This window comes from Agelaius phoeniceus, chromosome 9 (genome assembly GCF_051311805.1).
Source record: "Agelaius phoeniceus isolate bAgePho1 chromosome 9, bAgePho1.hap1, whole genome shotgun sequence".
NCBI classification, from domain to species: Eukaryota; Metazoa; Chordata; class Aves; order Passeriformes; family Icteridae; genus Agelaius; species Agelaius phoeniceus.
The window spans coordinates 34,740,440-34,765,642 of record NC_135273.1 but is presented as its reverse complement, the minus strand read 5'-3'; the positions used below and the strand labels follow the sequence as shown (position 1 = coordinate 34,765,642).

At 41.5% G+C, this 25,203-nt stretch overlaps 1 protein-coding gene across 3 annotated transcripts in view; it reads right to left on the bottom strand.

The window, feature by feature from the left end:
* The window catches only part of HERC4 (HECT and RLD domain containing E3 ubiquitin protein ligase 4), a 30,220-nt gene extending 7,688 nt beyond the window's left edge, over positions 1 to 22,532 (bottom strand). The window contains exons 1-19 of one of the 3 annotated variants that reach the window (XM_054637058.2): positions 22,347 to 22,531; positions 21,429 to 21,576; positions 19,926 to 20,215; positions 17,105 to 17,264; positions 15,993 to 16,069; positions 13,804 to 14,025; positions 11,766 to 11,857; positions 10,433 to 10,563; positions 9,593 to 9,753; positions 9,151 to 9,227; positions 7,001 to 7,125; positions 6,416 to 6,475; positions 5,815 to 5,926; positions 5,296 to 5,485; positions 4,119 to 4,291; positions 3,046 to 3,162; positions 2,020 to 2,043; positions 1,421 to 1,519; positions 66 to 233 (exon numbers count right to left, since the gene is read on the bottom strand). In XM_054637058.2, the coding sequence (XP_054493033.1) occupies positions 66 to 233; positions 1,421 to 1,519; positions 2,020 to 2,043; positions 3,046 to 3,162; positions 4,119 to 4,291; positions 5,296 to 5,485; positions 5,815 to 5,926; positions 6,416 to 6,475; positions 7,001 to 7,125; positions 9,151 to 9,227; positions 9,593 to 9,753; positions 10,433 to 10,563; positions 11,766 to 11,857; positions 13,804 to 14,025; positions 15,993 to 16,069; positions 17,105 to 17,264; positions 19,926 to 20,151 (2,214 nt within the window). In that variant the 5' untranslated portion in view covers positions 20,152 to 20,215; positions 21,429 to 21,576; positions 22,347 to 22,531. Of the gene's footprint in view, positions 1 to 65; positions 234 to 1,420; positions 1,520 to 2,019; positions 2,044 to 3,045; positions 3,163 to 4,118; positions 4,292 to 5,295; positions 5,486 to 5,814; positions 5,927 to 6,415; positions 6,476 to 7,000; positions 7,126 to 9,150; positions 9,228 to 9,592; positions 9,754 to 10,432; positions 10,564 to 11,765; positions 11,858 to 13,803; positions 14,026 to 15,992; positions 16,070 to 17,104; positions 17,265 to 19,925; positions 20,216 to 21,428; positions 21,577 to 22,346 lie in introns of all 3 variants that reach the window. The other 2 variants (XM_054637059.2, XM_054637061.2) reach the window with 2 other exon arrangements.
* Positions 22,533 to 25,203: the final 2,671 nt, after the last annotated feature.

Genomic DNA, 25,203 nt, shown 5'->3' with positions numbered 1-25,203 from the left:
GCAAAGAGACTGTCCAAAGATGTCCAAACCCATCCTGCAGCACCCTGAGCAGCGTCCTGTGATACCTTGAGCGGCTTCTTGTAGTCCACGTTCTTTGTTTTCCTGAGCACCTCCACAGCATCCCCCACAATGTTGTCCCTCCGCACCATCACTATCAGGCAGGGGTTGACAGACTCAAACACTGGCAGGAAGAGAGAAGACAAATTCTGCCTGTGGGCCTGATCCACAGCCATCTGCAGAAAAACAAAGTGAAAAACTCCTGTCAGTATCACCAGGCCAGCAGAAGTGCAGATGGGAATAACTACTGAATTTGCACAAGTTTTCTTTGCATTCCTTTTATCTCAGGAAGTATTTGATGTCAGGAAATACTTTTCCTTTACTCATTGCTCTCAGGAAAGTGTAAGAATTCAGGTTTTAACATTCACAGTCAATATACCTTGGGTAACAAAAGGAAGCAAAAAGATCTTGCATTTCATCTAAAGAAGAGTAAGCTGTTTAATATAAATCTGGCATGAAACCAAACATAAATTAAAAACTAATGCATGAAAAGCAATTCATTTAACTTGCATGATGATTTTTGCATTAAAATTGTTTGAAAAAGAAAATGCTGTTGCAAATGTTCTGAATATGACAGAGAACTCTGAAGAGTTTGTGTGTTTTAATACTATTTAATATTGTTAATAGAAACATTTAATGTGAACATTTCCCTGAATCCATCAAATGTTGGTTACTAACTGTGCATATTCATTTTTAAAGGCACATAAAGGACATTTATTATTAAATAAGAGCAAGGTAGTATTTTCCTGCACGAGCCCATTACCTGAGCATGACTTACATCATCTGGTTATTTTCAGACTCAGATCAATGAGCCAGGCAATATTCCAAGTCTGCTCATGTGGGAGGTGGGGTGGTTCCCTGGTTGTGGGAGGTGCTTGGGGTTTTATGTTTGTTTGTTTGTTTGTTTGGGTTGTGGGTTTGGGTTTTTCATTGCTGTTTGGGGGTTTTGTACCTATACTATGGGTTGATAACACATAAAAAACCATCTCACTACTGAAAGGAAAAGAATTTCCTTGGAAATGTATGGCAAGTACAAAACAGTCTAATTTCAATGTGATCCCAAACCACTACCCTCTATTGTGTGCATACCCTGAGACAAAAACTAGATCCTTGATTTTTATAGGGGAGAAATTATACAGAGTTCATTTCAAAATTAACTCTGTGTAATTAACAAAAAAACACAAACAAAACCCAACAAAAACCCACAAACAAACAAAAAACCCAACCAAACAAACAACAAAAAAACCCCACAAAACAACACCACCAACCAGTCAAACCAAAAAAAAAACCAACAGGAACCCCCAAGGTCCCCAACTTAGGGAAAAAATAATGAATCTGTAGCATTAAAAATGGAGCCACTTACCTGCATCTGTATGATTGCATCTGTTTGCAAGAGAGTTGTCTTTGCCTGGGCATCAAATACAAATGGGTATGTGCAAATTATAACAGGAATCTCTGTTAACTGCAATGAGAAGAACCATGTCATAGCTCAGCTTATTCAAAAGGCACAATCCTGGTTAAAAAAATCTTTACAGTAGCACTCATTTAATAGATCTATTTTTCTGGAAAGAGAACTCAACCCTGACTTATTATCAATGCAGAACCAAAGCACCTTAGGAACATTAAGTAGATTTTTAATTGTTTAGTACTTCAGCCAAAAACAAACACAAAAAAACCCCAACAAAACTCAATCAAGCCAGGCACAAACAACACTCTCACTTAGCACATTTTCATTTCAGAACTGTTATTGCAGCTAGTGGGTATAGAAGTAGCCCTTGTTTCCAACTGCTGTTCCAAATTTGCAATACAGACAATTACATATTTTTGCACCACAAAGATTTTTTTCAGATTACACCCATGGCTAATTTGAAGCTTTACTCCCAACAGAACACAGCAGACAATCCTTAACATTTCTGATTTCCTTACATTCTTCAAAAGAAATCAGATTGCATCCAATCTTACCTCAGTTAATCCATGGTTGACATCCTATGACAGCATTTGCACAAAGGTAGCAACAATTAAGATGAAAAAGCAGCATTAGTGTCTGCATTAATTATTCATCTCTGATGTAGAATTCAAAAAATATTTATTTACTGCTTCCCCCCAAGAGAAGGTTTACTGAGAAATAAACATTGACCATAAACATTCTAATTCATTTATTAAATACAAGCTTGTCTTTCAACACCCTGTTTACCAGTCTTTAAAAACAGGGCTGTTAAAATACCATGTTTGCTTGGATGCACAAAATTACACACTTAAAATGTTTACTTCCACACATTAATTAATGACATCTGCTGGTGCTGTTGCAAAATAATAAAATATGGGTGTCTAGAGAAAACTTATTAAATTACTTAAAATATTCTTTCAAAGCTAAAGTCAAGGAACTGTGCAAAAACCTATCCAACTATCACTAATTCTCTGCACAGTCATTAATTTGCTCCCACTTATCACTCTTCTGTTTACAGCTGCAGGAATTAATTATCTCAGTTGTAGCTGCTAAACTCAAAGTAGAAAATTCCATCAATTATCTGCCCCTGCAGCTCCTGCTGCACTCATTACCCAAGACAGCTACAGCTTGCTCACTGACTGGACCTGTCTCATATGGCAAATTCAGATTATTCTGGATGTTTTCCTACTGTGGATTCTTACATTCCTAACATTTTTGACAGAGCAAGTCTTCAGTGACAGCATTCTGAATCACTTTTTAACTGACAGATTCAAATAGTGAGCAGTGTCAGTCCTAAGAATGACACCCTAGGAGAAAAACACCTTCTTGACAATTCCTCCTTAGCCAGTACCTGATATGAGTCTGCTCAGCCCTGCTCATCTCTGAAGGTATTTGTATGAAAAAAAAAATTAAAAGAAAATTTTTATGAAAAAAAATCCCCAGGCTTAGAGAATCTATGGATTTCCTTACAGGGATAAAACAAACACAAAACATGGGAGGAAAACACCCACAAAAACCCAAATAAAATCATTACAACTTACCATTCCCAATACCTGCTGCTGGAACCAGTTGGCATAGTCATTTCTGATATCTATCAAATCTTGTATCTCATGAATGTAAAATCTGTCATACTGTATAACTTGTCCTCTTTCATTTACCTATGGAAGTGCAATTTATTTTTTATTAGCTTTCAAAGGGATATTTTTCCATGTTTTTCAAGCATTTCCTACGTCAGCCACAGATACCCAGCTACCAAAAAAATTCTAGAAAAACAACAGTGCCTACAAGAAAGCAAAAAACAATGTTAAAAACATGGATACATGGACTATTCAAAATTCCACCAAAGAGAGAAGGAAAATACAATTAGCTGCACTACACTTATTGCATAACTGGGCTGCCACTCTGAAATATCATGTGACCTCAGAGGAACAGTGATAATACACATATTCATGTGCACAAGGGAATAAATACCTGTTCCTGCATTCACACAGGTTTAAGAACTATGATTCAATAACTCTAGTCTTAGTTATAGTATGAACACTATTACCTGTGAGCAGAGGGACAATTTCCATCTAAAAACAATAAGCTTAAAAAAAGAGAGATGTGGGAAAAGTAACTTTATACAGAGGCTTGTCTCTAGAGCACAATTTTAATCCAGAAGCATCCCCATTTTCCTCATACACACTTCTTGTCCCAAGCACTGCTAACTGGCAAAGCAGCAAGATAGTTATAAAGATCCTGCCTTTATAATCAGATAATCTAAGCCTACTTTTCACAAATACCTCCCACATCCCCCTCCAAACCACCAGATACTCAATCTGCAAAATATCCCAGAGCTGTCATCCCCTTTCCCCCCTCTCACTTTAATCCATACAGAAGCAAATGACTGGGTAACTCTGTGTTCCCAAAAAACAGTTAATTCCATCATCATGTCAGACTGGAATCCAGAATCCCAGTGATTCATAGGTCCAGATGGAACAACTACAGATATTTCTGTAGCTGCAATTCTGATCTTTCACACTGATCAGTAACTTAGCTTCTACCAACTGCCCAGCACAGAGATGCTGACAAAGCCAAGCAGCCAAGGAACTGTTCAGAAACACCACAAACGTACTCTGTGCAGTATTTCCAGAACTCTGAAGGCTGTGTGGAGGAAATTGGTGAGTATTCTTCTGTCAGAAGGGGGAAGGCCCATCTTGCACACCTTCAAAAGGTGCACTACAACATCCTTGTAGAGCTCCACTATCTTCAGGAACAAGGGAGGTTCAAGTACAGACCACCAATTTTCTGTCAACACATGGTGAACATGTAAATTTAGTACTTGTCACTGCCATACTATGTTATGTTATCCTCTTAACTAAGAAACATGTTTGGCTAGAAAGCATAAGCATCAGTTACTGCAGACTCTGAAAAAAAATTGCAGCACAACAAATGTGCTATTGTTACACATCAAATCTAAGTGCCCTGAAGTCTGTTCATCCAGACAGTGTCACAATGTAACATTTGATAAGAAAAGATGGCTCAAAACCTGAAATCTTAAGGGAACAGTAGTGAGAGCAACAGAAAATGATGGAAAAGGATCTAGAGCTCAAAAAACTGTCAGTTTGCTTTTCTTTACTCTCACCAAAAACTACTGAAAAAATCAAAGTGAGATTACACAGCAAAGCATAACTGAGGAAAATGAAATAACCCTCTCAAAATAAATCAATTAATAGCAAAATATTCTGAAAACAATTCATTAAGCTGAATTTCTTTAAGCCGAGTCACAACAAGAAAGTGCAAAGAAGTAGAGTTAAAAAAACAGAGCTATTCTCTGTTTGAGCTGCATATTTGAAGACCACATCTTGGCACCAGCAAGAAAAGATCAACTGCCTCAGAAGCTCAGAACAGGTGCTGTAGTCACAACCAAGACAATTTAACATCTGCTCTGCAACACTTCTGTAAATTGCTTAGAGCTTGTTAGCTGTCTGACCACATAATTTTCACTTTAAAGAGCAAAGACACATATCAATTACACTGAACTACATAGTTTAATTCCTCCCAAATGGCATCAGTCCAAAAACCACAATAGCAGATGAATTCACAGGGATGGCCTGTTAACTCACCCTGAAGCAAGAGAATAAGTGTTTTCTTACACCAAGCAATGTTAAGCCTTAACTTTCTCACTGGGGAATTGCAGGGAACTGTAAATACACAGCAGGTGCTGCCAAGGCCAGGTCTTCACTGATGGAATTCCTGTACATTTTCATCTGCAGATCCTTAGTTTTAAGAACAAAAATTCAGTTTCTTACCAAGAACTTTCAGAGGAGCTTTTTCTAGGTTCAGAATAGCTGCTCCAAAAGGAATAGCTAACGTTGTGAAATTGTTTTCATCACTCATCAGTGGGCACTCTGGAAGAGTGAGATACAGCCTCAAAGCTTCAACATCTGGTAAGGAGCTGGTCAATTTGGGAATAAGGTTCTTTTCCAAACTAGCTGCCACCTACAGCACATCAGAAAATTCTGTTTATTTTAATACAATTGAGATGTTAAACAAAATGTCCATGTATATGAAAACTAATCTAGAAAACAATAATTAAGAGCTTCAGTGAAAACTATCATACATTTAGACAATGACAGTAAATATTAAAATAGAATATGCTGATGCATCACCTAATTGTCACAACAAAACAAGGTTTCACACATTTGCAGTCAATACATTATTGAGTAAATAAATCTATTTACAGAGCTGGACCAAGCATAACAGTAGTATTTCTGGAGAGCTGTAACCCAGAAAGATAATCCCAAATGTAAAGAAAACACAGCACAAACCTGTTGTGATATCTGAGTGTGCTCAGGCTGTATGAGTTTGTGGAAGAGCAGTCTAGCAGCATTCATGTCAACCCCTGAGAATCTAGCACTGGTTTTGTAATGATCATCATTGCTGCAGGAAGGAAAAAACCAGAAAGACTCAATCCTGTGTTCTCAGCAACTCAAGACTTTAACCCCTTGACTTTTAGACCTACTGACTAAGGATTTAAAATATATCAGACCTCCATGTTTTATATGGCCTTAGAAACAACTAAGAAACAACCAGAAAAAATCTCCTCTAACCACATGAAAATCACACAAAAAGCCTTGGATGTGAACCAGCCCACGCAAGGAATCACCTGGAGTTACCAACAACCCAGGGGTGACAAATGTGATGAGCTCTGCTGGCTTACATGGCAGCAGCCAAGCCAGCCTGGAGCCATTCCCACTGGGGCAGCTGACAAAACACAGGGCAGGAAAGAAGCAGGAGTTTCAACGGAGGAATGAGACAGGAATGAGACAGGAGACCCTGGGAAGGTGTCCCAGGGACACAAGGGACACCAGGAAGGCAGCCACCACTAATGCTGTCCACAGGAACACCTGTTAAAAACCCACCTCTTACCTCAATGCCAAAAAGCTCCCATTCAGGCACCCAGCAGAGGAGAACGTTCCATCAATTTCACTGAAATTGGCCACATGAAATGTTACATTTGGTTTGCCTTTTAAAAATTAGCATTTGCAATAAATAAAACCCCCTGTATTCAATCCCTAATGAATTCCACTGTGCAAAGGATGGCACTCTGACTCCAATGTGACTAAACAATTCTAGATTAAACTCCCATTCAAGACTCAACACTTAGGACAGCTCAAATCACAGCCAGTCTTGCACTCAATTGCTTTGCATACTCTTTTATTAAAATAGAAGCAATAATCTTTGAGTTGTTCTCATATTCCTTTAGATGTATTGCTATTTTTCAATGTGCAATTAGATACTTAATTTCATCTTGTATAATCATCCAAACTGGAGCAGAGATGCCACAGTCTCAAGGATCTAAACTACTCAACAAGCACGACAACGAAAGCACAGCGAGAGCTCTGCATGTCCCAAAATCAGTAATTACAAATAGCTCTGCTCTGTATGCACAGCCCCACTAATGCTCAATTCAGAAGCAGAATCACCAAAGACCACTCCTGTCCCATCACTTACTTAGCTATCTCTAAAGGAAGTCTTCCAGATGGGAAACTCAGCAATCTTTGAATAAACGTTTCATTCACAGTCCAGATCTGCTTCAAAAGGTCAGGATTCCTAAAATCATCTGGTGGCACCATGTTCTAAATAAATTGTAAAGAAAACATAAAAAATCAGGCACACAAAATTGATTTCCAGAAAAATCAGCCAAGGTTGCGCTGTCTTAGCTGACAATTTGCCTACCCAGACTATTGCAGTGAAATACTCTGTGTTTAACAGTTCTGCACTCCCTGTGAAAGCAGAGCATACACTAAAACCATCTCCATTAGGTGTTAATTCACACACCTTGCTAAATGGCAACTCCCTACACATCACCTGTCCCAGTGATGAACACTAACTGAGCTTCAGATGTGAGCAGCAAACATCTCCCCTCCAGCCACCAGGAGCCACTTAGCTCCCTGCCAAGCTGTGAGCCCACAGGAAAGGAGCCATTCCATTTTCCAGACAGATGTTCTTCCACCCCACTGCCACCAGGCTCCTCTGAGAATGATCATGCTTCTGTGAACATGCCCTGCCTCATCAGAGGAGCTGCATTTGGAAATGCTGCTCATATAAAATGAATTCCACCAAGAGCTGCAATAGTAAAGAGAAGGAGAAGCAAGATCATTGTTTTCAGTAGGAGCACTGGTTCAAAAAGAGATGGCAAATAGCACCAAAACCAAGATAAAACTACCAAGAGAAAACATTCCTCCTGAGGGTGCCATCTGACAACACTGAGCTGACTCAGTGTGACAATGACTATCTGCTGCCAAAAATCAGCACTTCTGATTCCACCCCACAGCATCAGCTTGAGGAACACTTTTGCCATTTCCCTTCTGTCCAGCCAAAGGAAATAACTCAGGGAACTGAGCAGCCCAAAATGGATTTTGGCCGGGCCCCTTAAATGGCAGGGACACACAACCCCCAGGGGTACAGTACACACAGAACTAAGGAAGAATTCAACACAAATTACCAAACCAAAGAGTACTAAAAGGGATACTTCTGCAGCATCAAAGTTCATCCATTGCTGATATATTTTGTACAGAACAAGCCACAATAACTCCATTCATAGTCTCCAGTTCACCTCAATTAGTGAGTCAGAAACTACTCCAGTAATTATGAAAATTGCACATAAAGTTATTAAGGAAGCTTTAATAGACAAGTTTTGAATCTCTATTATAAGCAATTTTCCAGTTTACACCTGCTAAGCAAGTTTCTCTCAAATATAGCAATGGTTAAACTCTATCAGAATTTAGACAGAGAATCCAACAAGTCAATCCTAGAAAAACTGCTCATTCTGTACAACCAGAACGGGCTGTGAGCACAAAGCACTGCTGCAAGTCTGACCTGTACTCAGTTTTTCTTCATAAACATGCTTCCCCACTAAACCCCATTTTCCCTTGTGTCCAAATTAGTTTTCACCCTACATACTCAACTCTTGATGCTTCATTAATCCCCATGGTCTAATATCTGCTGAGCTGTACTGGAAACAGTCCCATGAATCTTCATTTTGTTTTTATTTCATCTCCCAACTCATCCCCCAATAGCATTTTCCTTCCATCACACTTCCACATTGCCACTTTTACTGTAAAGTCCTTCTAGACTCTTTTAGATAGCAGAATTTAAACAGATCAATTCTTATTAATTTAAAATGTAAGCTTTAAGACTGTGATAAAACTGACAAAACAAACCATGTCACCAGCAGTAATTTTTAGCAAAAAGCTCCATTTGTTTCCTTACCACTGTGGTACTTTAAAATGGCTACAGAGCAGAAAACACCAAAGCTGCTGCTGTGGAAGAGGTATGAGGAAGACTGGGCAAGGAGCAAAGAGCTCAAATATTCAATCAATTCTTCCCTTATGACATGAAAAGAAGTGCATTCATCCATCAAGAAAAAAGCTTATGCCAAAAAAGTCTCAATCTCACATGATTTCTGACAGCTAACACACACTAACTGGATCCAAGTCCTCCAGCTGCTACCATGACTTAGTGCCTTTGCTTCCACACTGCTCCAACAAACTCTACAATACAGTCACATGCACCTTCAACATCAAAATAGTTTAAAATGCATCCAAAAAACTACAACCCAACTTTCACAAGCTTTGGCCAAATTACACTTAATTTGTTACCTGTGGATAAAAGTAGTGTGCAAAACTTTGGTCCCCACCAGAGAAAATTCTTTTTACACAGTAGCGCTCCTCACTGTCTGCAATAGGAATAAAAAACAGGCCACTGTGAAAATGTGAAATTGAAAATGATTAAGATACTGCAACCAACACTGGGTTACAGAAAGGTTCCCTTGTGGCAGAACCTTGATACAACACACTGATACACCAGTTACTGATACAAAGGTAAAGACCATCAAAGACCATCTTTCTCTGAGGTAAGTTCTAGGTCTAGTGGCCCTTACCCACCAGCCACAGGCATGCAATTCCTACAGCAGGAACACAGAGCACAATCAAACTGTTTGGGAAAAATGATTACAATCCATAATCAGTTCAAATCTCAAGAATTTTAAGCCACTACAAAGGAACAGGCAACCAAGCAGTAAATGCATCAGCTGGTGCTTACCTGTGCTCATTGGGCACTGAGTACTAAAGGGAATCCAGCTTCCTTTCACTGTGAAGGGACTTTTCCTGTTACTGGTGGTCCCTGTACCCAGCTGCCCATTGCCTCCCAGTCCAAAAGAGTAAATTCTTCCAGAAGAAGGGACAAATGCAGTGGTGTGCTGCCTAGGGCAAAGAGAATTCAGTAACACAAACCTAAGCACTGGAACAAGCTTTGTGCAGGCCTGGCCAGCACTTGTGCTAAGCAGTGTGTGAAAGGTCCTGTCCCGCCCAACACTCACTGCTCTCCTGCAATGCCCTGCCACTGGCAATATTCCATTTACACTCCAACAGGCAACCCTCCTTTTTTATGGAAAGGTTCCCAGAATGAAGCTGCCAGTGCCTAGCCCCTGTCTGACCTTTAGAGCATATCAGAAATGAATGTCTAGAGACTGCCTGCACCTCCTTTCCCTTCCCATCCTGCTCAGCTCCAGATTCCCCCTCTCCTATCACAGGCCTGTAAAGAACCAGCTGGGAATTTGTGTAAATTATTTTGTACTTTCCCAAATACACTTTTCTTCTACAGGAAATGAAGTGACAGCAACAAACTCTCACACCTCACACTATTGTTCACACTGCCAGTTTAGAAAATCACAGCCTCTTAAATACACACCTTCCTTTAGCTCTTCCATGAATGGTTTTAGAATCCCCAAAACATCACCAAATATCTTTTGTTAGGGGTCATTTTGTCTTCCCTGACCACAAATGCTAAGAAAACCCCCACTTCATATTGCAACAGATATAAAGTTTTATACAAAACAAGTTATGTGTAAGAGTCACAGGGTTAGCACAGAATAGACCTTACCTGCCACAGGTGATTTGTGTGACAACGCTTCCCATAAGCTCAAAAACTTTCCTGGGATTTATCTCATGGCTGGTGGAATTATGACCCAGCTGACCATAGCCTCCAGCTCCAAATGTAAAAACCCCACCTTCCTAAACAAATAGATTTTTTACATTAAGATGATTGCGTATCTCAGAACAAGAAACTCCACAGAAATAGGGGTTTAATAAATCTTTTCTGGTGATTTTGGCATTGCAGGGAAAGGACAGAAAATATACAGGGCACAACAGGGTCCTGAGATACAGAGGAATCACAAGTTAACTGGAGTTATGAAAACGTGGCACAGCTATGAAATATTACCTCACTTGTGTTAAATCAGACTCATCTAATTAACTTATTATCATACAACAGTCCTGCCATTAACTTGTGTCATTTACACAAAGATCCTAATCCTCAGTTTCCCTCTTTTCCAGTTTTCTTGATGAACTTCACCCGTGTACAAACTCCCACTATTAAAACTATACTTCATCTTTGAAACACTAAATACAGATGTTGAAGCGATTAGCAAACAGGAAGCTGCCCTGCTCAGCAGATGATACACACTATGGCTGAAACAGCCTCAATATTTGAAAGCATAAGAAACCAGAAATTTCAACATTGTTGTAAGGCAAGTCATTTTTTAGGAGTTTTTGATTAATCAACAAATTAACTAACACCCTTAATGTTTAAACCAAAAATATTTTCGGAAGTTATACACCTTACCTCACAACAACTTTGAAACTTGCCATTTTCAGATGCTTTGAAATTGTGACTCTGTTTCTTTCAACTCTACTCTGCATCAGCCAGGCCCTCAGCTGGAACCCATCACCAGAATTGCAGCATCCACAGAGAAAACCCAACAGCCTCAGTCACTGAGTCAGGATAGCAAACAGTGCCAGGTTCTTCTGAGCTTCAGGAGGATTTGGAGAATGCTCACACACACACACAGTACTGCCTACAAAAGGTGTGTGAGCCCCTGGCTCTGCAGGGACAGGGGAGCCATGCACATGGGTGGCAATCTCTACAAACATTCACAGTACATTCAGTACCTCAACTGAGCCTATCAGCTTTAAAGTAAGTTTGGAGTTAACTTCTATGCATGAAAAAGGAAAATGAGCATTTAGAATCCAAGATCTTTTGTATTTGGTAATTTTTTTCAAATATTTAACCATTCCTCTAATCTTCCCTCAAATTAATCCCATAAATTTACAAGAAATTTTATTTAAAATTTAGTTTATTTTTTCCTGTTCAGGTAGCATCTTCTCCTGGAAACATTAAAAAAATTGGAGCATAAACATATCCTTAAGTTCTGTACCTTTGTAAGGGCAGCAGTATGATCCTCTCCACAACATATATGAACAACCTTCTGACTTCTCAGGGACTTCAGCAGTGTAGGAACATACCTGTCTGAAAGGTTTAATAGAGAAAGGTCACTTATTTCAACAATAAAAATCAAAACCCAAGTAGTTTTGCTTGTTTATTCTAATTTGGTTCTAGCCAAGCAAGCAGCTTAAATTTGTTAGCATAACACAATCACCAGGACTGAGTTTATGGATCTTGGAGATGGAAGTGTTACTACAGAATAAAACAGGGACTATGACACTGAAAAAGTTTGTAGCCCATGCCCTCATTTTCACTAGCACGGGATCATGTGTCAATACATAGACAACTAAATATGGAACATTACCTTAGACCTGGCACTGGCATTAGAAAAGAAAATAAATTATCATTATTTCTGTGTTTTAAATGAATTGTTTATGTATTTTCATGCTTTTAAAATGTTCCTGTAAGTTGGTATTGATACCTTTTCCTTGGTCCTAAAAGTGGAGAGGCAGACACAGCTAAGGGATAAGGGGTTTTTACCTCAGTGTTTAATTAGGATCCTTACTGGTGCTCCACCTGGCCAAGGTAGAACGTGCTGCAATGCTCACACATGACAGACCCCCTATGGCATTTACAGACCTTACAAATGAGCATACCTAACAAGGATGCCCCAATGGGAGGCCTGGATGAATACTGTGATATTCCCCCATCTGTGGAATTCTACCCTGGATGGCCCAAATCTCTATTTCACAGGGTGTGTTCCAGAGGGGACCTTGATTTCCCAAGATAGGGTAGGGTTCTCCAGCCTCCTGGCCTGACAGAACAGCAGCACCATGCCAAGTTATCAGGCTTAAAGAATGCTAAGAACACTGAGGATACATAGAAGGTATATTAAAAAAAAGGCAAAAAATCATCTTGGCATCAGTGTCGGTTTGGCTTCTTTGGAAAGTACATTTATACACAGTTTAATGTTACTGACTGCATGACAGAATGGAGCTCTGAACAAACTGGAAGCAAACATAACTTCCCTCCATCACTAGGACAAGTCAACTTTGTCAGCTTTGCACAAAGGCAATTCTTTAAAATGTCAGTGCTAATGTCTTAAAACCTGTCAGGCATGCTAACATGTCTGCAAGAAACCCTATGAACACACTTAAAAGGGATTTCATTGAGAAGTGATGCTACATAAAAACATAGGGTTACACACATTCCAAAGAATATGTAGGAGCAACTGAAGTCTCCCATGATTTCTGAAAAATAATTGTAATTTTCTTATTATATGAATGTGACAATTTTTAAGGCATTCAGATGAGTATTTTATTTACAACCCATTCTCCCCATTTTAAATGGTGTTGACAACAATGAATCAGTAAGAAAATCTGAACTCTTTGATGAAACCATCTATAGATTATCCACTACTAAACTGTGTATTAAAGGACTCTGACAGCAAACACTGCCATCCTGGAGCCCTATGAGCACATACTGTGCATGTAACACAATACAACCAAAAAAGAAAGAATTTTTTGTCTAATCTAACCACTTGCTAAAAATGATTGAGGGTCATCCACTTAGCAGAGGAAATTTTGGAAATGGTTAGCCAAAATTGTGAATGATTATCAAAAGTGGCCTGAGAAAGGAATGCAAAAGTAAATGGCAGTAAAATATGAAGATGGCCTAAATGTGACTACTAAGGACAACCAATTAGTTGTGACAGATTACTGCTTTTGCCAAGCAATTTCATCCACATAAAATTCAGTTCAAACTGTGACTACTGCACAGTATTACAATTCAATCCCATTAAGGAACAGGCAAAGAATGCAAGTGAAGCAGGCAAGAGCTTCAACATAACACTGTCAGCATTGCCACTACCCAGCACTGAGGAAACACCTCCGTGCCTGCTCCCTGCCATCCCACGTGGCACTGGCACACCCCAGCAGCACTGACCCAGGTTTGCTGGGTCTGCTCCCTTCCAGGAACACTGCTCACCTCAGATTCACCACCCAAACCCTCCTGAGGCAATGCTTCCTTACCAGTATCATCATTAAGACCCAGCTGCCCAAATTTGTTGCGTCCCCATCCGAAGATGGCTCCAGAAAGAGTCAGTACAAAACTGTGAGCTCCTCCTGCTGCAATCTGTGCAAAAGGGATTCCCAGCAGAGATTTAATCATTTGTGGTGAGGTTTGTTTTTTATACTCATAACCTAAGCCCAGCTGGCCATATTTGTTTTGTCCCCAGGAAAACACTTCACTTCCTGTTTGAAGGAAAAAATAAACAACCAAGAAATACAATTAATACAGTTTAATAATACCATGTTTATCCACTGTAAGAAAAGCTAAAAGTTAGACTGTCACTCTTCAAAAACTTTTGAGTTTGAAAATGCATACAAATTACTGACTTCTGAAGCTAAGCATTCTTGTGTAATTTGCAGGCATTCAACTCAAGCACTTAATCAGACTGGAAGTATTTAAATCACATTCAAACCCTTCCAAACTGCTCTTAACATTCCTGTTTCCACAGTGCTGGATCTACTGAGCTTGGTTATTACAAAGCAAGGCACTGCTCCACGGCAAGTTCCTCTACTGCACAGATGTTTATGTAGACATCTGCTGAAGCTGCACCCTGGACATGGAAAATTTTCCTACTTCCAATCAAAAGCCTCATTTAAGGTTTTCTAAGGTAAGATACTTAAATTTTGACAGACAATTTAAGAGATGTATATTTTTAAGTACTGTCTTCATTACATGATCACTGAAGCACAAAGTTTATAATGTCATTTGATAATTTACAAAGAAAAAAGACATTTTAAAGAATGACAATCAAAGACCTATTGATGTTAAGACTGCTTCTAAAATAAAATATTCTCTTGAACAACCAATGTTTTGCTGTAAAGATTCTAAAGATCAACACCCAAACACAAAATAATTCACTTTTGCTGACGTGACATGTTTTCAAGAGCAATGTTACCTTCAAAATGCTTCATCTTTCCAGTAACAGTTTTATCAAGATGGGGAAACCACTGGTCTCAGATTTTATTTATTGATATTAACAACTAAACCCAAAACGCCCTACAGTGCATGTCAAGAACAGAAACAGAGCTGCAAGTCCATGAGCTGGCTATAAAACAGTGATGCTGTACTTGAAGCCTGTAACTATTTAAAACACTGAGTGAATTTCAAATCACAAATTCCTGTGACATTCTTGCACCTTTGACCAACAGAACACTTGAGAACACAACTCTGCTGCAGATCTTAACTCAGGCAAAGGGTTACTCCTAAAGCTCTGCCTGCCCTGAAACAAAGGCATTCCCTTGGGTTATAATGATAATTACACCTGGGAATATATAAGGGCACAGGAAATGCTCAATATGAGCCCATGAAGAGTCACATACAGAACCCTGGCACATACATTCAGTATAAACTACTGGATTTAAAGGAAAAAAACTATTCAGTGTACAATGAACACCTGCCTCCCCACAGTTATTTGGTTCATATTTTAAACACACATTGTTCAGAAACATTGACAAACTACTGGAATTTTGTTCTGAGCTGGGAAGTTCCCATTAACCCTTTTCAGCAGCCACTTCTTCCAAGTGGAAGTTTTGGCCACAACTCTCCTGTCTCGTAATGAGACAAGCAAGAAGCAGATTTAAATTCATTTTTGTTCCTGGAGAGCTGCACTAACCACACATGCAGTACAAGTGAGGCCAACCAAGTATGTGCTCACAGCCCCAGCAGGAATTTGAAGGCAGGTATTTAAACTTTCAAAAGGTGGCTTGTATGTGACATGGCACTTTAACTATGGAAGCACCAAAAACCAGAGGCTTTGCCATAATGAAGCACACAAGGCAGCCACTCCTGCCAGCCTCAGTAACTTGAGGTAACAGGTTAAAACAGAGCAGTGTGCCAGCAGGATGAGAAAGATTTGGGACCAAGAAAAGAAAAAAAAAATAAAAAGGAAGTCATGTGAAAGCCAGATAATGAGAAAAAACCACAGAAACACACCCCCTGAAGAAAGAAAAGCACATCTCAACATCCGGTTGTACATTTGTTTTTCAAATTCAAGCTTCCCTCATTCAATTACACAGCCCCTACCAACCTGAAATCCCATCTGTGCTAAGTGGTAGCATGTTTAATAAAAAAAAAAAGATAAAATGTATCTTGAAAACTTTTGAACTCCCTGGTACGAAATTACACAAAACTTCAGGAGGATTTGGCTTACCTTTTGAGAGTGCTAGTGAGTGATAATAACCACAAGCAACCTGGACAATCTGGATCTCTGATAAGCTTTTAATATTTCTATTGGAGTAAGAAAACAGAGAAAGAATTAAGCTACCAGATCATGGTATGAAATAAAGGGTAATATACAAAATGTGAATCCTTTTTACTGAAATATATTAAACATCCCAACTTTAATTAGACACTATTTAGTAAAATCTGAAGACAAAACTGCTTTTCTAAACCTTCTAAGGTCAGGTTCTGTCTTATTTTTAAACAGATCAAGTCTGTAAAAATCCATAATGAAGAATTAGGGAGGTTCATGTGCTGGGAAGGTGATCTCACAAGCTGAATGGAGGAATGAATACAGAATACAAGAAGAACCTCATTCTTACTTTCCAGTTTCCAAAACTTCACTTTACAGACCTAATACATATTGCACAATATTCTAAAGAAGTTGCAAATACATGCACATGTGCACTAAAACTAAGAATGCTTTCAACTTGGGATGAGAAAAAAGTTTCTAAAGGGCCTGTGGGCTTTTAAATTAGATGCAGATAGAACATTTTTAATATGAATTACTAAGGTTCCAAGGAATTGTTACTTTTGTATGTGGACTTCAGGTGGCTGGAATGCTTATGGCATTCTGAAAACAGCCCTGGCCAACATGAATTTTTTTAACTAGAAGTTGTATTATTCAATCACAGCTGAAAAGCTTTGGGGTGAAAACTGAAGTACAAAGATAGGACAGCAAATGTACCTTCTTCAAATTGAAAGTTTAACACTCTGCTTCTCTTTTAACTTCTCTTAAATGGCATTCATACTCTTAAAATACCCATCCTACTTTTCCAATATCTCATTGTTAGGGGAGGACTATTAAAAAAACCAACAAACAAAACACCCCAAAAAGCAACAAACCAAACCAAGCACACCTGAATATATTTCTCACAAGACTTTCTGAGTAAGGAAACTGTCCACACACAGCTTTCAAGTCTCATAGCTAATATACATTTTCTATATTTATATGGCTTTACCTGTAACAACAGAATAGCTTAACCAATGTGATTTAAGCACATCATTTTAAAAAAAGGCAACTTATTATGTATTATTTTTAACCTGGGCACTCTGACGCATTCCTCTGTTCCTGGCAAGCCAAGCTGTCCATCAGTAGCCAGACCCCAAGCATATACCTGACCTTTGTCATTTAATGCAAGAGTGTGGGCTTCTCCACATGACACAGCTACAATATTTTGGGCATCCAATGCACCAACATGCTCTAAAAAAAGGAATAAATAAAATTAGTTGGTTAAAAAAAAAAAAAGCTACTAACAAGCTAGGCTTGTTCCAAAGAGTTTACACAGTACTAAGACATCAACAAAGCCGTAAGTTCTACTGCAACACCCTTTATTTAAAATTATAAACATGCAATTCTAGGAGAAATGAGTTAAATTTGACAGCCTGAAGTAACCAAGTAATGACTGTTTCTGGAGCAATGCACAAAGTGCACAAAACCTGCACCTCGATCCTAACGGGTCCTTCTAATCTTGCCATCTGAAAATGAGTGCAGAAACTCAATTAACAGAAAGGTCAAATAGATTATTGTCAAATGACTACACGTGTAGACATTATGTAAGAGGAAAACATTCCACCACAGCAAATTAAATTCACCTATTCATTATTAAGAAAGAGCCTGCAAAACAAGGCAGGGCAAATTACAGACTAAAGCTACTGATTTTGCAATGAGCTACACAATGTCTTCTTTATAATGCAAAATACTGTAGAAACAGATCCTAAAGACTAATTTTTCTAGACATACAGTGACACCTCTGAAAAGCACACATTAAAATATCTCTGATTTTTTTCCAGTAGCCCGCACCAATGCATTTGGAAACACTCAAAGCTTGGTTTTGGGCTTATGATTTGTGATCAGAATAACATTTCAATTCCAGCAATAAGCAGAGAAATATCATCAGGGCCTGTCATTAAGGCTGGAATTTTTAATAGTTCCCTTAAATAAGGGACTGCTTGGACTTTTTACTCCCAGTTTTCAAACACAAATTCTATTCCAGCCTAAGAATGGCACAGCACTGGAAAAGCCTGTGTATTGTCAATGTTATGGGCACTCTAAACACAGCCCAGCCCAAGTCAGCTTCACAACAGTAGCTCACATTATCTGCAGCATGACAGGCACTCAGCTTCCAAAATAAACTAACACAGGCAGCAGATATAAGTTCTTTTTATTACATCCAGCTGGTCTGACTAAAGAGGTTGCCACCCCAATTCACCCATCAGAGCCTCCCACAGCCCTGCCAGTGGGAGAGGTCATGGAAGCACTCTCCAGCTCGGGCACCAGCACACAGATTAGCTCAGGCAATCTCCCCCAGCTGCTGAACCAGCCAGCCTGACTGCCTAAAATGGATTAAGGAACAGCCATGCAGTGCCCACGGCAAGTAGAGCTCTACAAGGAGGAAAGAAGAAAGGCAGTGGGACAAGGAGGTAGCAAAGACACACAGTCAGCAACAAAATTATCTTCAGTTAGCAGGAACACATTTAAAAGAGAGCATCCACCCATCTATAAAGATACCAAGTCTCTTTGGGCTGTGCAACTGAAGTCATCCCAATGCTCTGACTTCATACAACACTCAGCAGTATTATCAGTAACCTCTGGGTGAAAGGAGGATTAGGGAGGACATTACAATCCTCATGTGTCTGAGCATGTTAAAAAATTAGAGTAGGTCCATTACATATGAAAAGTCATGCAAATTACATGTCAGATATTTTCATTGTAACCTTTAGACTAAAAAACAATTCAGCAAAATTTCTGAAGTGGGCAACAAGCAGTCAGAGTAAGTTTGATATGCTGAGTTTCTCTTCATGTTCGTGAAGCAGATGTTTGCACAGGATTAAAGTTTATCAGTTTTAATATCCACATACTGTTTCCCAATAGAAGTCCACATTAGTTAAAAAAAAAATCAAGAAAATCTTTAATTGGCACAAAAACTGAAACTGTGTAAAGGAGAACTACTAAAATACCCCATGACACCTCATTTCCATTTGAAAATTTTGTGGCAAATATTGAGCCAAGCAAGTTGTGAAAGTGCTCTAGGAGTGATTAGAACCAAGTCTCAGTAAGCCTTTCCAGTCTGCTGTGTTGAGTGAGTGAGTGAGTGAGCAGCACTGTTCCTGGCTCTCAGCACCAGCTATGACTCACATGCAAGCTCTGAAGGGAGCCCATGTGCACACTCCTCTGCAGTCCCTGCAAGATGTTTACCCAGTTCTGCTCCAGAACTGCACTAGGAGGGAGCAGAAACACACACCAAACATAGGTGGGAAGAAAAAAAGCCCAAAGAAGTGTTACACAGCATCCTTTAGGCTTTTCCAAATCCTCTCCCCGTAGTGCTGCTTATGCTGATAAGTCTTTTATCAAAAGTTTTATTTTTAGTTCTTACAAAAAGAGAACATTGCTTCAATCAGACCTGCTGTACACCACATATTAGACAATTAAAAACTGCATGTTTCCCTGCAGTGATGTGCCAAATACTCATTTCCACCTTATTCCAACAGCCAAACCCACACATGAAGTACAATACCAACCCATGGATTGCAGCAGGTCAGCTCCCCTTGAGAGGAAAAACAGTCACTGAGTCTCCCACAGCCATGCTTGAAATAAAAACTAGTGGCAGTGTCCACCTGCACAGCATGCAAAAATATGGGGGGACTGCCATGTTTCATAGCTGTTTGTTTCCAGCTTCACAAGAACCCATCCCAGCACAGCAATGCTTTTCCAGTCAAAAAGATGTCCATTCTTGGAAGAACTGCTGTGCATGAGTTTGCCCCATGAAGACACTGGCAATCTTGGCTTTGATGAAGCACAACAAAACGAAAGCCACACCCACTACCCCACAGAATCCCCACAATTCATCACTTCTAAACTTACCAGGTCTTTTCCTGGCTTTGTCATGCCCTAGTTGTCCCAGATCATTGCATCCACATGTATAAACTGTCCCATCATCCAGGACAAAAACAGTGTGTCTCAGTCCACATCCTACATCTCTGACCCTTTTATTTAGGAAAAAGTCACTTTTTCTGGGTTCTAAAACAATCTCTTCATCAATTCCACCCAATCCAAGCTGTCCAAAAGATGCATTGCCCCAGCACAACATGTTTACACTTCTTTTTATCAGAGATCTTCCAGCTTTACTTTTCTAGAATATTCCTTCTGCGTAGCTGTTGAGACAAAAGGAAAATGTACATTTTTGAGTATTGTCCCCAACATTTGCATTACTTTCTACACAGCATGTAATCCATGAGCTCACTTTCTCTATACCAATGTATTCAAACCCTGAACAATTTTTAAGAGTGTGATTTGCTTTCTTGGACAGGATTTCCATTAGCTCTGCAATAAAATGCTTTCTTTCCCATTTCAGATACAACTTTTAAGATGTGCAGGTCACTGGTTTTGCATAACTTTGTTTCAAAAACTTAAAATACCATTCTTCGTAAAACTTTTTTAATTCCTAATCCAAATTTATACAAACTTGCAGTTGCAACCAATTCCAGCCTGTGGAAATGACTCCAACTATCTTCCAAGGGGACAGTCCAGGCTACTTTCTTTACTTGAGGAGTTGCATGACTCCAGCAGGGACTGTGTATGGCCTCAAGATCATCACCAAAAACAACACTTGACTCATGGCTTGGAAAAAAGTGGTCAGCTCTGATCAATCCAGTTATGCAACACAAAGTACAATATGCTGTGTCAGTCATTGCATTTAAACAACTAGGAGTCAACTGAACTCACAATATCAAAGAAAATAAAGAGCAGAAACTCAAGTCCCCAGTCTTGCACTGCAATCAACACCAGCTACAGCTTCAGTTACTCTGCAGTAGCAGGAGGCCACGTACACCAACTCCCTCAAGCAAGTCCACACCCCTAATCCCTAAATTACAATTATCAGTATTTGTGCTGACAGACTCAGTACCTTTTTGGAAAGGATTCAAAGCTGCCCTTCTCTTTCATTTGCAGTAGTGCATACAACAAAAAATCGGTGACAATGTTTTCACTACTACTTATACCCCATTTCCACAATAGCAAGTTTCCCTGCATTTTCAGAGCAATTTAAAAGTCAATGTAATCTAATGAGAAATTACTATAAATTTTCATCTGTGACCACTATTCAGAAGACATTCTGCAGGGTCATAACATGTATAAACTACCTAAATTCCAAGCTGCTTGGAGAAGCAAGCCAACACTTAACATCTAAGCGTTGCATCATACACCAAAGGGCAGAATTCTTGCCAGCACAACAGGATAAACTATTTTTCTCTGCAAAAGACAAAATGCAATAAACAAGACACTTATTTTTGTGACCGCATAAAAACCCCAAAGGCAACACCAAATCAAAACAGCCAAACAGCTTAAAATGTATTGCATTCTGTTTACCTATCTCAGGAGGTGAGGCATGATCAAATATTTCCCTAGCTATATCCTACCACATTCAGAAGGGGACATCGAAATGAAGACGTCTTCAGTTAAGCCATAGCTACGCAACAGCACACGTCACACATCTGGAGCGGTGACTTGCTTCAACCTGCAACACAAGAAATCAGAAAAGATGTATCACTATAGTTCTTCGATATTTCTATAGTCAAGATTTATCTCCATCTCCAGCAGAGAAAAAAAAAAAAGTTCTTCTTTCTGTTGAACTATATATGTATGTCCACGGAAGGCGGGGTTGTTTTGTTTTGCATCATTTAAGAGCCAGTAGCCAAAGTTGTGTACTTTGATCTCAAATCACGGCACTCTTCCACCCCTGTGCTGGTCATCAGAGCCAACTGGCGCGGTCAGCGGCTGGGTACCCCCGCTCGTGCCGGCGCTGCCCGGTGTCGGCACCGGCCCGGCCGGGGGCAGCCCCGCACTCGCCCCGGGCCGCCGGGAAGCGCCTGGACGCTTCGCGCGGGCTGCGGCGGCTGCCGGAGCCGCTGGCGGCCGCTCAGGCCGTGCCCGTGAGGGGACCCCGCCCGGCCCAGCGCTCGCCGCGGCCCCGCGTTCCCTCGGCGGGGCTCGGCTTCACGGGCCCGCCGCGCTGAGCCGTGGAGGGAGCGGCGGGCGCGGCCCGGCGGCGGAGAGGGGCGGCGGCCGGACCCCTCCGTGCCTCGCGGCCGCTCGGCGGCACCGCCCGGCCCGGTCCCAACCGCCCCGGGCCGCACCTGCCCCGCGGCGCCGCCGCCCGGCCCGCCCCGCTCCCGCGTCCCGCCCTGGGGCCCCACGGCCCGAGCGCGGCCCCGGCCACTTTCCCGTCCGCCCCGCGGGGCCCGAGGGCGGCAGCGCCCGGCTCCGCCAAGGCCCGGCGGGACTCACCGGTGGTAGCGAAGCGCTCCCCTCCCCTCCGCAGCCCGCCCACCGCAGGCGCTCGCCGGCCACGGCCGGGGCGTGAGCAGCGTGAGCAGCCCCGGGCGCGGTGACAGGGCCCGGCCGCCGCTGCCGCGCAGGCGCCGGCTCGGCGGGCGGGACCGCAGCGCCCGCTCCACCGCCCGCCTCCCGCCGGCCCGGCCGCGTGGTCGGGGGCGGGGACGCTGCGCGGAGCCGTCACCGGGGCTCGGCCGGGCTCCGACAGGGACGGTGCGCTCGGAGGCACCGCGTGGCTCGGTTCCCGCCGTTGGGCTGTGAGGAGGCGGGGCGAGGAGCTGACAGCAGGAGTGAGGCGCGCAGCCCCGCAGGGACGCTCTCCTCCTGCCCGTGTGCTCGGGGAGCGCGGGGCTGACGCGGAGCTCGGCTGTTCCCTCCGGCCGTGACCGAAGCTGTGCGCGTTCTTGGCATGGGAACACGTGTGAGCGCGAAAATACAGAGCCGCCGTTGTGTTACATCGCAGGTTTTAAACTGAGAATTCAAAAACTGGAGTGGGTTCTGGGGCAGATAGCTCCCTCAGGAGAGGTCTTCGTATGGCGAGTTTCGTCTGCCTTGCAGAGTTCTCCAGACACTTGGGCGCGTGTTGCTGTTCCTTTTTCCTGATCTGCGGCAGCCTCTGCTTGATCTCTGAGGGCACGAGAAGAATGAGATCAGTGAGTGGGAAGGAACTGGATCCGCCGGGGGGATGCAGGAACACGCTGTTCTCCACACTCCAATTACGCGTCATTAGCTTGCGGGAGCACGCAGCGGTTCCCGCGGGTGATCGGTGCCGCCGCTGCAGCGCCGTGAGCACCGGCCCTGCCCGGCCTCCTGCTCCGGGAACGGCCTGGCTCTGGGGCCTGGCTCTGGGGCTCTGCCCTGCCCCTCCCGCACAAAGAAATGCAGCTTTCGGAACGTGCCAGTCTGCTCACAAGCTTCTCTCAGTGTCCATGCCCAAGATGGGCACAGTCAAACGTTTCTTTTCACTGAACACGTATCTCTAGTGGAGCCGCTAAAGGAGAAGTTTACACGCCAGATACATTTCTTAACTTTTTTTTCCCCTGGTATTATGATTGGTACTGAGAGGAAAATCCATTGCAATTTATGTAATTGGACCGGGTTGGTAATCCAAATGAGATTTCCTTATTTAGCAGCCTCTTTACAGAAGGATCCACCTTTATGTAGGTCGGGAAGTGAAAAAAGGCCAGGACCAGGCACACGTCACAGCAAGCGATTTTGCAAACTGTGTGTGAGGAAAGTTCTGTGTTTGGTGTCCTTCTGCCGTTTTGTAAGACGGAAGTCATTTCACAAAATCCCAGTAAATGGGATGTCTTGGTCCAGCCGTTAAACACTCTTGTATATGTAAATAGGTAAAATTGTACGGGACTTCTCAGGATTTGTGGTTGTAGATTCATCAGGAAAGATCCAAACCAGAAATATGAAATTCATACCTAGGGAAAATGAGATTGCTGCATAGCTGACACAAGCTAAATGATGCAGCACTTTTCAGGGCAACAAATGCCTGGTTTTGCTATTTAAAGGAGAAATGAGAATGATTTTCCTTTTGCCATCCTGCATCTAAGACTGAAAGGTTAGCAGGAGCTGTGACACAGAGCAAATGGAGGAAAACATTTCATTTCTTGTCTTCTAAACTTCCTTTTTCCTTTATTTGTGAGCCCAATGGAGTAGTAACTGTGAATAACTACACGGTGAAATGGATTTTAAATATTGGCATTCATTGTGCAATGTGTCCTCTGACCAGCATGTGGGGATATGCCCAAGTACTTGAAGAGAACATTATATGCCCACTACAATTTTATACAAGGAAAAGTCACTTGGTATAACTGGCTTAACAGATTAAATAAAAAATATAAAAGCATGAAACAACATACAGTGTTGCACAAATCTCAACTTCCTTCTGCAACAGACATAGCTATTTTATTTTAAAGAATTATATTCATCCTAACATCAGATTACTGTAAATTGAATAATTCAAGTGTGTCTTCAAATAAAGTACGAGCCATATTTTTATTCCACATACCATTTATCTTAGCAAATTTGCTTTTTTGTGCCCGAGAAGCCATATCCTCCCTACCATGCCTTAGTACCTTATGGGATGCCCTCCTTGGGGCTGAAGGCACACAGGCAGTGGGGGGCAGAGGATGTGTGCTGTGGTGCCACAGCCCTGCCTGGGCTCCCTGGCACTCAGTACAACCCACCCTGCACCACCAGCACTGAACCTGCCTCAGTGGGGTTCTGCACTTGCAGTGCTCAGGGGAGCTGTGGGGTGCTTGCACCTCAGAATTCCCATTGTCCCTTCTAGTACCTGCAAAAAACCCTCAGAGATGCAAAGTCCAGTGAAAACAAGAAATGTAAATCTGCTTAACTTCAGGGAAGGAATTTATTTCCTTGTAAGTGCCTTAGCCCTGAGAGTTTCCTATTACCATTGCACAGTCTTCTTATTGATGGTCACAACAAGCAGGAAACTATTTTCAGTTCCCCTGCCATTATTAAAATAGCAATGCTTGGCTACTGCCTGGTGATTGCTGTCAGCACAATTGTGGCTTTTAAATTGTACCCCAGTTAATCCCCCACTGAGATAATATAAAAATGGGAAAAGAATCATATCTAGGGTTAACTAATATGTCCTTCATGCTCAATTACTAGAAAACATCTTTCAGTTAATATAAAGTTTGAAGGCTACAGTATTATGGCATAAAACTTTCTGTGTAGTTAGTAACAGAGACAGACTCTGCTCTCTGCCTCCATTTCTCCTGGCAACAGCCAGGACATACTTTATAAACTTCAATTCCAGATTTCAAACCCCTTT